Raw genomic sequence first — 16355 nt, 5'->3', positions numbered from 1 at the left:
AGTCTGTCTGTCTCATCATCTCCCCTTATGGAATTTCTGGCTACAGCATCAAACTCTCTCTCTCTGTTTCACCATCACTCTCTCCCTGTCTTGTCTAGATGTGGATGAGTGCATACAGGCACCAAAGCCTTGTAACTTTATCTGTAAGAACACAGAGGGAGGCTACCTCTGTTCCTGCCCCCGCGGATACATCCTACAGGAAGATGGAAAGAGCTGCAGAGGTGACACACACACACACACAACAAAAACAAATATATATCAACACACATTTAAAGGGATCGTTTGGGTGCTTTGAAGTGGGGTTGTATGAGGTACTTATCCATAGTGGTGTTATTACCTACAGTAGATGACAGCTTTGGAGAAACAGACAGGAGTACCGGCATGGAAGCTAAGCAGTGTACGTCTGTGGACGGGGCTGGCAGTAAAATCTTATTGTAGACACCTAAAAGAAAGGCTCACCTAAAAACAAAATCAACATCAGTTTAAGTGTACGCTATATTAAGAATATTTTCACTGCTATATCTTGCCGTCAGACAACCTTTTCTGACGGATAACTGAAGCCGTTATATCAATCTATGCTCCATACCAAAGCCACCAGACTCCATTGAAAAAAACTGTAATTTTACCTTGCAGAACACGAGGGCTGCTGAGCTACCGCTGCCTCAATCGGTTAGTGTTTTTTTGTGTTATTGTGTGACTTTGGTTAGTTTGGATTCACCAAAGTCACACAATAACACAAATAAACTAACCAATGGAGGCAGCGGTAGACCAGCAGCTCCCGTGTTCTGCGAGGTAAAATTACTGTTTATTTCAAGGGAGTCTGTTTGCTTTGGCGAGAGCATAGAGAAAGACTTTAGCTCCCTGTCGGAAACAGACTGTATAGCTGTCTTGTGGCTAGGTAAACTGGCGAAAATATTCTAAATATAGCGTACACTTAAATTGCTAATGATTTTTTTAGGTGAGCCTTTCTTTTAAGTGGCTAAAATATGTTTTGCTGCCGGCCCCATCCACAGCAGTACACTGCTTTGCTCTCGTGTCTGTAACTCCTAACTGCTTCTCCAAACAGGGCACATGCTGACAGTCATCTACTGCGGGTAAAACACTGACTATGGATAAGTACCTCATACAACCCCACTTCAAAACACCTGAACTATCCCTTTAAGCCCAGTGCTACTCAGATCAGTTGAGTTCAGGGCGCTGCTCTTGTGGTAGCGACCTGCCACAGGTACTTGGCTGAGAGACAAATTTCCCCAGGGGGACAATAAAGTTGAAGTTGAAGTTCTTGCTCGACTTAGTTTCCAGGTGAGAGCCACTGTAGTGCTGAGTGGGTCAGGCCCTCTGCCAGTGTTCTGCTCACTGTCCCAAGACGCTCCATGTGGACTGGTGTGTCCACGTGTTTGCTCATGAATGCTACATCCAGAGCCTGCGACACAGTGCATCTGGCAGTGTCTCTGTTTATCAGGCATGTTTGTGAGTCTAAACAAATGTGCTTGTGCTGTTCAGTTTTTCAGGCCCTCTTTCATCCTTATTTACCATAGCTTTAGCTTCCCCCTCTACAGTCCCCCTCCGTGTTTCCGGTGTCTGGATCATTTTCAGTTCATTCGTAGGTCAGTGACTGTAGAAGGACTGGAATTCGACTTACAGAAAAGAGCAGCGCCCATACAGTAGCAGTGATCCGACACAGCTCCAAACATAAACATAAACTACTAAGCAGTTTTAACTTTTCTGTTAAATTTAAGGCTGGTTTTAATGTTCTCCTCTTTTTCAGATCTGGATGAGTGTTCGACCAAACAGCACAACTGTCAGTTCTTATGTGTTAACACCATCGGTGGGTTCACCTGCAAATGTCCTCCTGGCTTCACCCAGCATCATTCGGCCTGCATTGGTAAATAAACACATGCAGCACATAATAGATATACAACACATCCACATGTTTTGTAATTATAAATGCTCTTTATGCAACTTTCTGTGTATTCCAAAAAGCATAGTGTCACAACATTTCAGCCTCCACTCCCATATTGTGTCAAACACACAGACACAATATGTTCTTTCACAGTGTAATTTCTTACAGTATCTTCCAGCCAAGCTCATAAAAGACCCCTGAACCACCCTCTAGTCCAACCTTTACCAACTCTCGTCCAGAGTTAATGGACTCCGGCTGATATCACACTGATGTTATTAGGCTGGACTGGTTTGGAGTCATGGCAGCTTAGCAATGCTTTGTTATGGAACTTTGCAGTGGATCGCCATGACGACCACAAGCTTTTTTTTTTCCAGACCATAAAACAGCTCCCATGACCTCACATCAGATCAGGGACAGGGAACCCTCAGTTTTGACTATAGGAATAACCCAAATGACATAGAGGAGGTGTGGACGTGTTATTCATTTAGAAGTAAGGGGAAACATGGGTGTGATAGAAAACACTTCAAATCATACCCCAGTAACTACTGCTGAGGCCTGTACTACGGAGCGAGTTCAACATACCCAGGGTATGTTCTCGTTATCTGGCTTAACCAACCCTAACAAACGAGATCTCGCTAAACTGTACTACGAAGCTGGTTATCAACTCGGTAAATCAACCCAGGGTTTCTCAGTCTGGATATGAGCGCATTCACATGAACGGGGAGGTGTTTACAGCATCTGACCAATCACAGACATGGACAAGTCTACTGATTTGCATACAGACAGGCAGAGCGGCGCATTTAACAAAGGAAGAAACTATATTAGACAAATACGAAGAACTTAAACACTTAATCCAGGCTAAAAGTAACACAGTTGAAGCTGCCAGATGCAGGAAGGACAGCTGGTAAAAGAAAAAAACGGAACACTCAAAAGTCACTAGTAAAAAAAATATATATATAAAAATATAATTCAAGGCGGTAAACATCCTGAAGATAAATCCAGCTGTCCTTTCTGCATCTGTCAGTTTAAACTGTGTTGTTTTTAGCCTGGATTATAACTTTGACTTCTTCATATGTGTGTGATATTATCACACATTATGATGGACTTGGACTTATATAGCGCTTTTCTAGTCTTCCGACCACTCAAAGCGCTTTACACTACATGTCAGTATTCACCCATTCACCCATTCACCCATTCACACACACATTCATACACTTTTGTGATGGCAGAGGCTATTAAGGTGCCAACTTTGCCCATCAGGATTTAATCTAAATACTCATTCACACACCGATGGCTATGCCTCCGGGAGCAATTTGGGGTTAAGTGTCTTGCTTGACATGTGACATGTGACCCGGAGCAGCCGGGGATCGAACCACCGACCTTCTGATTGGTGGACAACCTGCTCTACCCTCTGAGCCACAGCCGCCCTACACTCAGAGCTGATCACTACACTCAGCTCTGATTGGTCAGTAGGAGGTGATTTCATAGGAGTTGATCTCTTATCTGGAACATAACCTGCTCTGGAGCAGGTTAGCCGTTCAGCATAAGTTACCATGGTGATCTACCCCGGTAAGAAGTGAACCAGCTTCGTAGGACGGAAAACCCAGATTTAACCCTAAAGTTACCTCGCTAACCGCAAATCCTGCTTCAGGTGTGCTTTAGTGTTGGACACCGAACCCAAACTCCTTCATCTGCACAAACATTGTTATTGATCTGAAATACCGTATGTCATTCCTTTCAATACTGTTCCTTCAAGCTGCTGCTGTAAAGAAGTATGCATCCTTATCTAGTATATTAATGTTTTACGTATCACCTTTGTCAGTCTCACTTACTGACAATGATGCTTCCTTTAAAGCAATACTAAAATCAATATGCTTTTAAGCACTGACTGGTCAGCAAACAAAGATCTAAAGCTGGGAACACATGAGAAGACTGTGAAAAGGCCCAGGATCACACATTAAAAACAACTGACATTTAGAGATTACAGCCTTCTCCGCTTTTGATCTTAGTTGCCAAATAGCTTAAACTAGTTATTCCCAATAATAGTGGCAGGAGATTTTATTAGGCTCGTCAAATAAATTTGCTAAATTTCTTGCCGTCGTCTTTTATTTAACATTTATATCTGCAGTACACCTTTGAGCCACATGAGGGAGCCTGAATGTTCGTATTGTTCTGATAATTGTAGCCCACTTATAACATTGAATCTAATATGAAAGGCTAGCGTACGTTCTGCTTGATTTACTGATGAGAGGAAATGAACATAATAAGATGGTCTGTTAACTCATTTACTCGTTCATTTACGCACAAATTTGCTTTTCTCACGATTTATAGATAAGGCCTATTGTGAATTGGGTCGCGATGGTTTGTCACAAAAGCTTATAAGTGGACTTTGTTTTTAGATTGTTTCGTCAAACTATTATTCCCAAGGTCAAGAATGAACTTTCACACTCAAATGTTTGCGATGACCTCGTCTAGTCTGAGATCAAATCAGTAGGTGAGAGGTTGTAAACCCCTGCAGACTGTGAGATCATTTGTACCAACAGTCCATGGTGGACCTGCCCAATTTTTTTGGAACTACATCAAATCTCCATTTTAAAATTACTCTGCACATCCAAATCAGGGTCATAATCAGCTTTTATATCATGTTTCCCATTTTACCCTCATCTGAACCTTCCCTCCTCTCTGTGTAGACAACAATGAATGTTCATCAGACCCTAATCTGTGCGGCTCCAACGGTGCCTGCCAGAACACTCCAGGGAGCTTCAGCTGCGACTGCCAGCGGGGATTCTCATTAGATCCCAATGGACAAGCCTGTGAAGGTCTGAACACAGCAATACACCAACCTCAGTATCAGCTGACTCATTACAGAAAATAGGCTCTTACTGTAGTTTGTTGTTTGTCCCTGACAGATATGGATGAGTGCGATGGTAACCACAGGTGTCAGCATGGCTGTCAGAACCTGGTGGGTGGATACAGGTGCAGCTGTCCACAAGGCTACCTGCAGCACTACCAGTGGAACCAGTGTGTGGGTGAGTATAATACCGCCATTCTTTTTATCAGCAAATATAAAAATTCTTTCCTTTTGGGGCGTCCTGACGACTTGGTTGCCAAAGTATGTACCATGCAGCCTTGATGTTCTGGACTAGAGCCCGGCCTGGAGCCTTTTTTAAAACAAGTTATCCATCCTTCAGCTGTTAAAATATAAATATGTTGAGAAAATGTTTTTCCTTTTCCTGTGGAAGTTCCACCCTTCCCTTTCTGTGGTAAGGTCATGAGAAAAGGAAATGCTATGTTAAAACCAAATGCTCAATATCCTACTTACATCCCTAAAAAAGATCATTTATTATTAGGGCTGTCAAAGTTAACGCGATAATAACGCGTTTGGGGCAAGTCATAGTCAAGTCAGCCAACTGATACACTGACATTGTTATGATTTGAGCATATTCTTTTGCTAAATGCAGTACCTGTGAGGGTTTCTGGACAATATTTATCATTGTTTTGTGTTGTTAATTGATTTCCAATAATAAATATATACATACGTTTGCATAAAGCAGCATAGTTGCCCACTCCCACGTTGATAAGAGTATTAAATAGTTGACAAATCTCCCTTTAAGGTACATTTTGAACTGATAAAAAATGCGTGATTAATTTGCAATTAATCTCGATTAATCATGGACAATCATACAATTAAAAATAATACATCCACAGAGCCTTTAGAAATGTCTTTTCCTGAAAAAATGATTCTGATTGTGAATTAATCATTTTAAAAATTCTGGCGGGTCCAAAATGAATGTTTTGTTTATCTCTGTGGAAGATATCTGACGTTTGGTTCCCACTCCTAACAAGACTTGTGAGCCAATAGTATAACAATGCTGATATCACGTGGTATCTCTGTGTTGTCAGTTAGTGTGGAAAAAGTGGATAAATGGCTGAGATTGACGTTAAGTGCCTGACAACTACCTGTTGTGAAGTAAATGCAATAGAACGGGGGAGGAAGAATGCGACATCTGGTGGCTGAATATTATCAATGTTATCAATAGCACCTTTAATTAATAAAAAGAGGGGTCAAGAGAAACTCTGAGAGGCTTATGGAAATATCCCCCTCTAAAGGAACAAAGAGATCTATTGAAGTATGGAGTGTGTGTGTGTGTGTGTGTGCGCGCCTTGGTGTACACTCCAAAATAAAGAGCTTTTGTTAGTTAAACCTCTATTTTTAGTTTGAATCTCTCCACATATTTGCAAGGTTCATGGCCGACTTTCCCAGCATTGTTTGTCCTTTAACTGGAACGACCTCTTGTTTGTTTACTTCCCGTCAACTTCCTGTGACCCAGATGAGAACGAGTGTCAGAACAGCCAGATCTGCGGGGGAGCGTCGTGCCACAACACCCTGGGGAGCTTCCGCTGCCTCTGCCCCACCGGCTTCAACTACGAGCAGACGGGCGGAGGCTGCTCAGACGTCAATGAGTGCTCCATCACCCAGAACCCCTGCAAGTTCGGCTGCTCCAACACAGACGGGGGCTACCTCTGTGGATGTCCACCGGGATACTTCCGCGCAGGACAAGGGTATGTGAGTGAATGACTGTGTGTGAAACGCGGTCTGCAGGTGTTTCCAGTTGACTGATGGCTCTGTCTTTGTTTCAGGCACTGTGTCACAGGTCTGGGCTTCACTGGTGGCGATTCCAGTGCTGGACAGGGAGGTGAGGAGGATGATAATTCTCTGTCTCCTGAGGCCTGCTATGAATGTAAGATCAACGGCTATCCCAAGAAGGGACGCCAACGTCGCAGCACCAACTCAACACAGGAGGGACCTCTGGAAGACATGCAGGTAATCTGTCTGTATCAGTGGGCAACCGCTGGGTCTGATAAGTGAAACCAATCCTTAAACCGTCATTCTTTCTAATAACCAGCAGGGGGCGACTCCTCTAGTTGCAAAAAGAAGTCTGATTGTGTAGAAGTCTATGAGAAAATGAGCCTACTTCTCACTTGATTTATTACCTCAGTAAACATTGTAAACATGAGTTTATGGTCTCAATCTCTAGTTTCAAGTCTTCTTCAATACAGCATGATGTTCATTTAGTAAATTATGGTCCCATTTAGAGGAGAGGGTATGCTTTAGGGCGTGGCTACCTTGTGATTAACAGGTTGCTACCACGGCGTTGTCAGGTGTCGGAGTTGTCCATGTTTTCATCTTACAACTTTAACTTTTCAGTGTGTTGTAACTTTTTGATCGCCTAAAAATGTCTTGGTCAGCGTCTTGTACTTAGCTCCACCCTCTTGTGTCACTTGCACTTACTGGTTGCAAAAAAATAACGACGGCCAAAAACCAAGATGGTGACGGCCAAAATGCCAAACTCAAGGCTTCAAAGCGGCAGTCCACAAACCAATGGGTGACATCACGGTGACTACATCCACTATATACAGTTTATGGTCTGTATGCAGGACTGTAGCTAACACTGAGGACACCAAGGTCATGGGGAACTTAAGGGTTTTACCCACCTGAGAGGACTTAACATTCAACAATTAAAAAAACTTAAAAACGGTAGGTGTTTTATAAACTGATTCCACTAATTTCTGACTCAATATGAATAGATTTTCCTACTTTTAGGCCAACAAAATAATGAACAGGTTTCTGTTTTCGGGTTGTCTTTGTGTCCGTCCATCCCATTCCCGTGGACGCGATATCTCAGGAACGCCTGAAGGGAGTTTTTATTCCAGTTTGGCACAAACATCCACCTGGACTGAAGGATGAGCTGATTAGATTTTGGCAGTCAGAGGTCAAAGGTCACTGTGACCTCACGTCCGTTCTATTCTCATGAAACCATATCTCAGGAACGCCTGGAGAGAATTTCTTCAAATTTTGCACAAATGTCCACTTGGTCTCATGGATGAACTGAATAAATTTGGTGGTCAAAGGTCACTGTGACCTCGCAAAACAAGTTTTTGGCAAATTTTACACAAACGTCTAACAGGATAAAATTATGAAGTGATGACATTTTGGATTAACATGGATGTAAACTGCAACTTGAATGGTTGGCAGAGGCATATAACTGCAAGGAGCAGCAGCTGTGGCTCAGGTGGTAAAGCATGTTGTCCACTAATCGGAAGGTGAACTGTTCGATCCCAGTTTGATCGCTTCTCCAGATCGCTTCTCCAGATCGCTTCTCCAGTTTGCATGTCGAAGTGTCCTTGGTCAAGATACCGAGCCTCAAATTGCTCCCGAAGGCTGTGCCATCGGTGTGTGAATGAGTGTTTAGATTAGATCCTGTTCGGCAAGTTAGCACCTTGCAATGCAGCCTCTGCCATCAATGGGTGTGTGAATGGGTGTAAAGCGCTTTGAGTGGTCGGAAGACTAGAAAAGCACTATATAAATGCAAGTCCAGATGGATAGTTACACCTTGTCCCTTTCCCTTTCATGATTAATGACAGAAAGCATACTGCACTGTAGGAAACGTGTCTTATATCCACTAAATTCCGTTGGACCACATTGTCTTTCTGCAGCTGACTGAGGAGATGGTCAGCCTGGCCAGTGTGGACATCGAGGACACCCTGCAGTTCCACCTGAACATCAGTGACCTGAGCAGCCGCGACCACATCCTGGAGTTCACCCCAGCCTTATCCACCCTCAGCGACCACGTGCGCTACAGCATCGACTACGGAAACGAAGAAGGCTACTTCAAGATCAACCAGAGAGACGGCGTCAGCTACCTGCACCTGAGCAAGAAGAAGGCCCTCCCCCCGGGGGCGTACTCCCTTCAGATCAGCAGCGTGGCCCTCTACAGGAAGAAGGAGCTGGTTGAGCTGGAGGACCGACACGATAAAGACTACCTCACAGGACAGCTGGGAGACGTACTGAAGATGAGGGTGCAGATCATCCTCCATTAACCATCACAAGACTGAGACAGGCAGATGTTGCCGGCAGGCTGCTAATCCAGCGTCAGGCTCACACTTCCCAAAAAGGCCAAACATCTCTGACTCTGGATCAGCAGTGAGGGGCAACTTCTACTTGCTCCGACAGGGAGAAGGGCTCGCCACCAAAGAGACAAGAAGGGGGTTGGGGGGGTGGGGGGTGGGGGGGAGACTGCATCATTTGATTGCCAAAGATGATTCTACATATCATAGATACAATCTCTGTGGAAAACGCCAGCTGAATGAGGCAGTATGAAAGATTTCAGTCAAATGAAGAACATATTGCCCCGACACACAACCTCAGCTGCACTATTGAGAGTGTGAATGGTTTTTAATCGTAGGGTTTCATGTTGTATGATGATATGTGGAATCAGGTGCCACTTTGAAGGGCATGAGGACTGCAGGAAGCTCTAAAGGCTGAGTTTTTTTAGGACTCAGCTTAGGTGGAAGAAAAGGGTGAGTCCCAATAGTCTGCAATAAATTCATTTCCTCCCCTCAGGTAAACAACTGACCAAACCTGGATACATGAAAGCAAACACATTTCTCCTTCCCCAGATATTAATTTAATGGAGTGAAGAAGAAGATTATGAGAATGTTTAGGAGAGGAAAGGAACCCACTATGGACTATTGAGATGTAGCCATGTCTGAGCTTGAATGACTCCAACTGCATATTTAAACTATGCTTTTCCATCTTTCCTACTGACTAGAGTAATTCATATTTACTGGTGCTAGCAACACAACACACATAGACTTCTGAATGCACTGTACTACTATTCAAAACTCAGTAGTCAACAAGATACAATCCCATTGGTCATTCTGAAGATTTCATGTCTTTTGCAACAGTAACAGCTAGCTTCATAGCCTGTCCGCTCTCCTCTATACTACATGTAAATTGTGTTTATACTGTAATAATCGATGCCACTTTTAATCTATGAAGCATTTGTAAACTAGAGGAAGCCCCTGGAATAGAGGGGTTTGTAATGGTGCTTATAATGACCAACTACTTCCTTTTGTAAACTGTGTATACATACACACACCTGCACACACACACACAAACACACATTGATGATGCCAAACCTGGGCCTTCATGATTATGCACTGAGGTCTTCGTGGCCACACATTCTCTCACAAATACAATCAGTGCTGCATTGCCACGGACCAGCCTGACACCAGTCTGTGTTCTCTGTTCACATCAGTGAGGGTTTAGTTGTAAATTCACAATAAAAACATATTTTTGGTGTATATGTATTCACTGCTGTGCTTTCCCCTTTTATCCAGGTTACTTTAGGGTTATTACAGTGAACTACTGTAAAACTGAAGCTAAAACAAAAATTAAGCAGTGAAAAATATTGTCAGTAAACTGAAACTAAATAAAGATTATATCCTTAAAGAAAAATTAAAACTAAATTGAAACAATGTTGCCTGGGTAAAAGCTAATAAAAATGAATGTAAATTTGTTGTTTGTTTTTTAGCTCTAATATATCACTACCGAAAAACTCCACTTTCGGGACATTGAACCACAGAAACTGAAAGGACTCGACCTTCCAGGAGACGGCGCCATGCCGCTATTGCTTCACAAAAGAAGCACAAAGATTAAACATTACATTTTATGGCTATTCCTACACAGTTCTCCAACCATGTATTTTGTATGTATATTTAGCTACATACTTCCGAGACATACCTGGCCCCAACAAAAAGAAACGAAAACTAAATATATAAACAGTAAACCTTTCTGAAAAACTGAAACTTAACTAAAATGATATAAAAAAAAAAGTCAAAACTAAAATAAACATTCAAAATTATAACCTTGGGTTACTTTAATTAGTACTTATTAATAACTTTAACTAGGGCTGTAAATTAAAATATGTAATCACGACTAATCGCAGATTTTTAATATGTTCAAAATGTACCTTAAAGGGAGATTTGTCAAGTATTTAATACTCTTATCAACATGGGAGTGGACAAATATGCTTGCTTTATGCAAATGTATGCATATATTTAATATTGGAAATAGATTAACAACACAAAACAATGACAAATATTGTCCAGAAACCCTCACAGGTACTGCATTTAGTATAAAAATATGCTCAAATCATAACATGGCAAACTGCAGCCCAACAGGCAACAACAGCTGTCAGTGTGTCAGTGTGCTGACTTGACTATGATTTGCCCCAAACTGTATATGATTATCATAAAGTGGGCATGTCTGTAAAGGGGAGACTCGTGGGTACCCATAGAACCCATTTTCATTCACATATCTTGAGGTCAGAGGTCAAGGGACCCCTTTGAAAATGGCCATGCCAGTTTTTCCTTGCCAAAATTTAGCACAAGTTTGAAGCGTCATTTAACCTCCTTTGTGACAAGCTAGTATGACATGGTTGGTACCAATGGATTATTTTAGGACGGAAAAACCCTGAAGGGTTAACCCTGAAGTTACCTCGCTAACGCCAAATCCTGCTTTGTAGTAGAGGCCTCAGTTCTAGAGTTGAGCTCAATATGCGTAGGTTTGGTACTCACTAGGCTGAGATGCAGCTCTTGTCCTGCACCGCCCCCATGTGGTGATCTAGAAGATTTATTGTCAGACAAGAAGTTCATCAGACAGAACTCAAAACTGACAGTCCCAGTAAAGACACCAGACTCTCCAAAGTAAAAAAAAAAAGATAACTTTATTAGCATGTAATCCATATATATTCAACAACATGTACTTTGACAATTATATTTCTGGAGCTTTCAGTTGGTTCCAGTTGATCCAAAACCTCCGGCACCACGCTCCGTCTCGTCAAGTGTCTGAAAGAACACAGTCATGCATTTTTTAATTTTACGATTGAAATGAATCTCATTACTTATTATATAAAATAAAACCTACTGCAGTAAATCCACACATCCAATGGAACAAGTGATGTTTGCACAAGAATTTTAAGCTTTTAGGTACAGTAGCCAAAACTTGAATGTTCAGTTTTTGTAGCAACTGTTTTAGAGGTGTTGACTCGACTTGAGGATGTAGTTTGTGATTCTAGTAAATTGTACTGCGTTATGCAGGAGGTATTTCTGTCATTTAGCCTATCCTCTTTTATATAAATGGGTTGGGCAAAACAATGGAACACACCTCTCAGCATAACACAATAAAATTCAACATCACACACTGCAGAAGTTGAAATAAACACATCTCTAAAACTGAACACTATAACCTCCAGGATGTTAGGATTTACTGCTGTTCTATTAAACTGCATTAGTTTTAGCTAGGTTGGTGTACCTAATAAACCGAATGCATGTGTGCATTTATATAGTGTTTGAGTTTCTCAACTTGCAGTTTACCTTTTGTTCCACCAGATCTGGGTAGCAGATCCTCTCACACACCAGCTGAGCAATTCTGTCGCCCTTTTTCACTGCAAAGAGGAACAGATGGAGATGAGACAATAATTAGTAAATTGCATATCTGTACCATAGACTTTTTATAAAGATCTTCATATCTTTAGTCTTTATATACAGTCTATAATCTGCACAAGTAATTACTACTCACTAATTTATCAGAATCAGAAATACTTTATTGGTCCCCGGTAGGAAATTGGGGCGTTACAGTTGCTCTTATATAAACATAAAGAAAATAAAGGAGTATGTAACATGTAATATATGTACATAATGTTACAATATATGTAGAGAAATATAAGTAAATAATAAGAATAAGAAATGAGAATATATGTACAAATATTTGCATTAAGACATGCAATATATAAACAGTGCAAATAAGTAAATACAATATGCTGAGGAGTGCGATTTACTAAGTGATAAATATGAATGCAATAATAGTAGAACTAAGAATATTTAAGGTACGGTCATTAGAGGTAAGAAGAAACATTACATATATAAAAAAATCAAAAAAAGAAATCTGATAAAATGTTCATATTACTTTTAGACGTTTTTTTTCTCCTAAATGGAGAGAATGATTTACACAGTAGGCAGTTTCAGTATTTAGTTTTAGTATCAGAGATACAAATGACCTAATTAATTTGGCTATATGTACATAGCAGATGTTTTGTGATATTTGCCAGCAAACTGTTGAATCTGATAACAACCCACAGGAGCAGATTTAAACTCAAAATGTTCTGTTTACTGTACATAACGCTTCCTCACCGTTGGTAAAGTAAATACCACTAAACTAGGGGGAAATCTTTCACTCCAGTCTTAGATCACCATGCTCAAAAAGAAGCATGAACAGTATGGCTAATAATAATATCTATGGGTGAAGTATTGCTGGTACCTGTGATTTAAAAAAAAAAAAAAAAAAAAAAAAAAAGGTGATATAATTCACTGATGCCACAACTCACCATTAAATGTGTCCTTGCTGAAGTTGAAGAGCACAACTCCCACATTTCCTCTGTAGTCTTCATCTACAACTCCAGCTGAGGAGAACATACAGAGAGGCATTAGAGACATTACAATGACATACAGTAAAACATGACCTGCTCACATAGATTGTCATCATAAAAGGAAGTCAAATATGCAAAAGACTCACCCCCAACATCAATGAAGTGTTTTACTGCCAGTCCAGACCTCGGTGCTGAGAAGGACAAAATGACAGAAGACATTTATGACCTGGTGTAACATAATCCTAGCTTGAAATTCCTCACATGCACTTGCAATATGCAAAACATCAGCAGCAGGAAAAGCAGATAATGCAAGAGTTGCATCAGTAAACACTCACCCACTCTCCCATAGCAGCCGTGTGGCACTGCTATCTGGATGTCTGTCTTCACAATGGCTTTATCCACGGGACCAATGGTGTAATCATATGCACTGTTGACAGTCAGAGAATTAAGGTTAGCTGGTTTGTGGCAGTATATTCACATCACAGACGCTTTTATACAGGGAGCACAAGCTAAATGTTGAAACTACTGTTAACAGAATATGTGGTCACAGCTCACATTCAGATAGATAGATAGATAGTAACTGTATTAATCCCGAGGGAAATTCAAGTTTCCAGCATCACAGTTCCATAGTGCAAAACATGTTGGTAAAAAGGCAGTAAAAAAGTTAGTAATGCAAAGTACAAAATATACTAGATATAAAAATACAAGATGAAGAAAACTGTTAAAAGTGAATATAGTGCAGGGTAACAGCTGAGATACAGGACTATTAAAAAAGTGAATATAGTGCAGAAGAGACTGTTAAAAGTGAGTATAGTGCATTATTATCTGTCCTGCAGACTGTCCTCCCTAGAGAGGTGTTGTACAGTTTGATGTCTTGAGGACAAAGGAGGTTAATAGTGAACCCAAACATAATTTTAACTCAAAGTATAACCGACCTGTAGAGATCATATCCCGCTGCTTTAGTGGATCCTCTGGTAGGAGTCGTGGCATGTTCAGAAAGCTTTGCAAACCTGAGGACAGGTCTCTCTTCTGCAGCTGGTGTCTCAGTCCTCGCCCTCTTTGATGGAGAAATGGCATTTGCAACTTCTAGGACAGGCATGTTGACAGAGTTCTCAGTTAAAACCGACAGTACACTAAATGATCTAACTATTGACTAACCAGCAGACAGAGCTACAGGCGGACTACTGTGAGCTTAACAAACACCCTGAAGCTTCTGCTGCAGTCTATTGGCGGGACTAGTTTGAATGCATTTCCCGCGTTGCAAGTTGCGCCAAAGTATTAGCTCCTCCCCATCAACACGTAACGTTAAACAGATACTGCATTATATATACACCACAATAAGTAGCGACAGGAACTACAGTATCTCACATAAGCTGCTACAGAGCTGGCATTACATGCATCTGGAGAAACTCATTTTAATAAACAAATCAACAAGGAAGTAAGTATGCTCTGTAACTATGGCAACCCTTTCATAATCACGTTCTATGGCAACCCTTTCATAACCACGTTCTCGTCGCTCAGTATGGTTCTCGCGAGAGTTTAGCCACTAATATAAACAACTGTAATATGCGTTACTAAAAGCACAATATGTATAATATTAAGCCTCACGTTACTTACGCATTGCACCCATTAAAGCAGACGTCGTGTTGGTGTTCAGGACACGGTAGGTATAAAGCACAGCATCCTATAAACCTATTTTTAGCTACAAAATGCTAGACGAGCTAGCAGAGCTAACGTCAACAGTCTGACATGTTGCTAATGCTAATGCTAACGTTATCATGCTAGTGTCTGTGCTTGCCTTTGCTTAGAGTAAACGTCTGAGTATGAACTTCTCTTCCTAACAGACGTAGAGCAGTATCAACCACCGCAGGGCACTGTAGACGAAGATCCCTTAGCTTTAGCAACGCTCTCATCATAGTATCTGCTAACGTCGTCTGTGAGCTAACAGCTTCCTGCTCCTCCTGCTGTCACCATGCAGCTCCTCCTCCTCCCCTGGTGTCATGCCTACATGCCCATACATGCCAATGTTTATCAATCTGAGGTGCATTCATTCACATGAGGTGAACCGCGTTGTTGAAACTCAACACGATAAAAATAATCTTTTATTTTTCCTATTGGATTAAATGGGGATTTCAGTACTTCGTTCAAAAAGACATGCCAACGATAATCAAACATCCAGTAACAGGATTACAGCGCAAGAGTTCACACTTGTCTGCCCATTCTACATCTTCTGTTGTTTGTGTTCTACCCTGTTGTTTTAAAATACTACGTAGTAGATTTGTCCATCGCATATCTGCAGATGAAAATGAGCAAAACCAAGTTGGGATACCTATTTGTCGAACACATGCCACTAAATCACCTTGTGCTCCATGCCAAAACGCTGGAGTACCACGGATAGGTCGAAGGAATCGATACCCATCATCAAACTGTAATACTTTTTTCAACGAGTCTTCATCTTTTAGGAGATCTTCAAATACTTTTTTGAGGCAACACCTCCTTTGCCCTTCCGTAAAGCTATGGACACACTTGATATTACTTGTTGAATTTCTGACATGTACTGAGCATAAAAAATGTACTCAACATTTTGGGCAAACCTGCCATCTGCATGTAAAATTCTGGCATTTAAATAACGTGATAATGTCAATTTTGTCTCTCTGTTTTTGTGATATGTATTGTTTCCTTGTGGAAACAAAACTGGAAAGCATTTGGCTTCGTTTGAATGATCTGTAAGCAGTTTTACAGGGTCAGAGCCAGATTTAATATCTTATCAAAATGTTGATCTAGCATTTCCTGACCAATATCAACAGGCATAAGACATGTATCTTGAAACATACCATGCTGTTGTCTATCATGTAACAGCTCATCTTCATTAGTATCTGCAGAGGTTGTAGTTGTTTCTATATTTAAATCATGGTCTTTTATGTCATTATCTTGTTGCTGACAAAACTCATTTGACCAAACTTCATTACATTTCACTTCTTTATAGTGAATGTTTGTTTGTTGCAAATAGTTTAAGGCTCGTCGTACATGCATAGTTTCAACAAATTTGTACTCATAATGTCCTTTATATGTTAGCTTGCGTTTTAATTTTATAGGCAATAGAGATCCTTCCATATTTGATTTAGGCAGTAATTTAGTGGTTTGCACTATGTTTGCTGGAACATGTTACTGGTCCATGT

At 41.0% G+C, this 16355-nt stretch overlaps 2 protein-coding genes across 4 annotated transcripts in view; one reads left to right on the top strand and one right to left on the bottom strand.

The window, feature by feature from the left end:
• Positions 1-10057, top strand: part of fbn1 (fibrillin 1) — a 91718-nt gene extending 81661 nt beyond the window's left edge. For both annotated transcript variants that reach the window (XM_037794321.1, XM_037794312.1), the window contains exons 61-67: positions 99-221; positions 1769-1885; positions 4594-4722; positions 4813-4932; positions 6235-6466; positions 6545-6728; positions 8402-10057. In XM_037794321.1, the coding sequence (XP_037650249.1) occupies positions 99-221; positions 1769-1885; positions 4594-4722; positions 4813-4932; positions 6235-6466; positions 6545-6728; positions 8402-8785 (1289 nt within the window). In that variant the 3' untranslated portion in view covers positions 8786-10057. The remainder of the gene's footprint in view (positions 1-98; positions 222-1768; positions 1886-4593; positions 4723-4812; positions 4933-6234; positions 6467-6544; positions 6729-8401) is intronic.
• A 1400-nt stretch (positions 10058-11457) lies between these two features.
• dut (deoxyuridine triphosphatase) lies at positions 11458-15154 on the bottom strand. 2 transcript variants are annotated; one of them, XM_037794334.1, is made up of 7 exons: positions 14975-15154; positions 14112-14262; positions 13512-13603; positions 13323-13367; positions 13135-13209; positions 12125-12195; positions 11458-11596 (listed from the first exon to the last, which is right to left on the bottom strand). In XM_037794334.1, the coding sequence occupies exons 1-7, from the start codon at positions 15090-15092 to the stop codon at positions 11540-11542; spliced, it is 609 nt and encodes a 202-aa protein (XP_037650262.1). In that variant the 5' UTR covers positions 15093-15154; the 3' UTR covers positions 11458-11539. The 2 variants fall into 2 exon arrangements, with proteins under 2 accessions (XP_037650262.1, XP_037650270.1); XM_037794342.1 differs by lacking the exon at positions 14975-15154 and adding an exon at positions 14794-14968.
• Between the last annotated feature and the right edge of the window lie 1201 nt (positions 15155-16355).

This window comes from Sebastes umbrosus, chromosome 2 (assembly GCF_015220745.1).
Source record: "Sebastes umbrosus isolate fSebUmb1 chromosome 2, fSebUmb1.pri, whole genome shotgun sequence".
In the NCBI taxonomy this organism is placed as follows: Eukaryota; Metazoa; Chordata; class Actinopteri; order Perciformes; family Sebastidae; genus Sebastes; species Sebastes umbrosus.
This window is presented reverse-complemented; position numbering and strand designations above follow the sequence as displayed.

Coding starts and splice junctions, on each gene's coding strand:
- dut (XM_037794334.1), bottom strand. CDS start 15,092: ATGATGAGAGCGTTGCTAAAGCTAAGGGATCTTCGTCTACAGTGCCCT. Junction 13,604..14,111: donor GCGGGATATGATCTCTACAG/GTCGGTTATACT, acceptor GACTGTCAACAG/TGCATATGATTACACCATTG. Junction 12,196..13,134: donor CAGCAAGGACACATTTAATG/GTGAGTTGTGGC, acceptor TCCTCTTTGCAG/TGAAAAAGGGCGACAGAATT.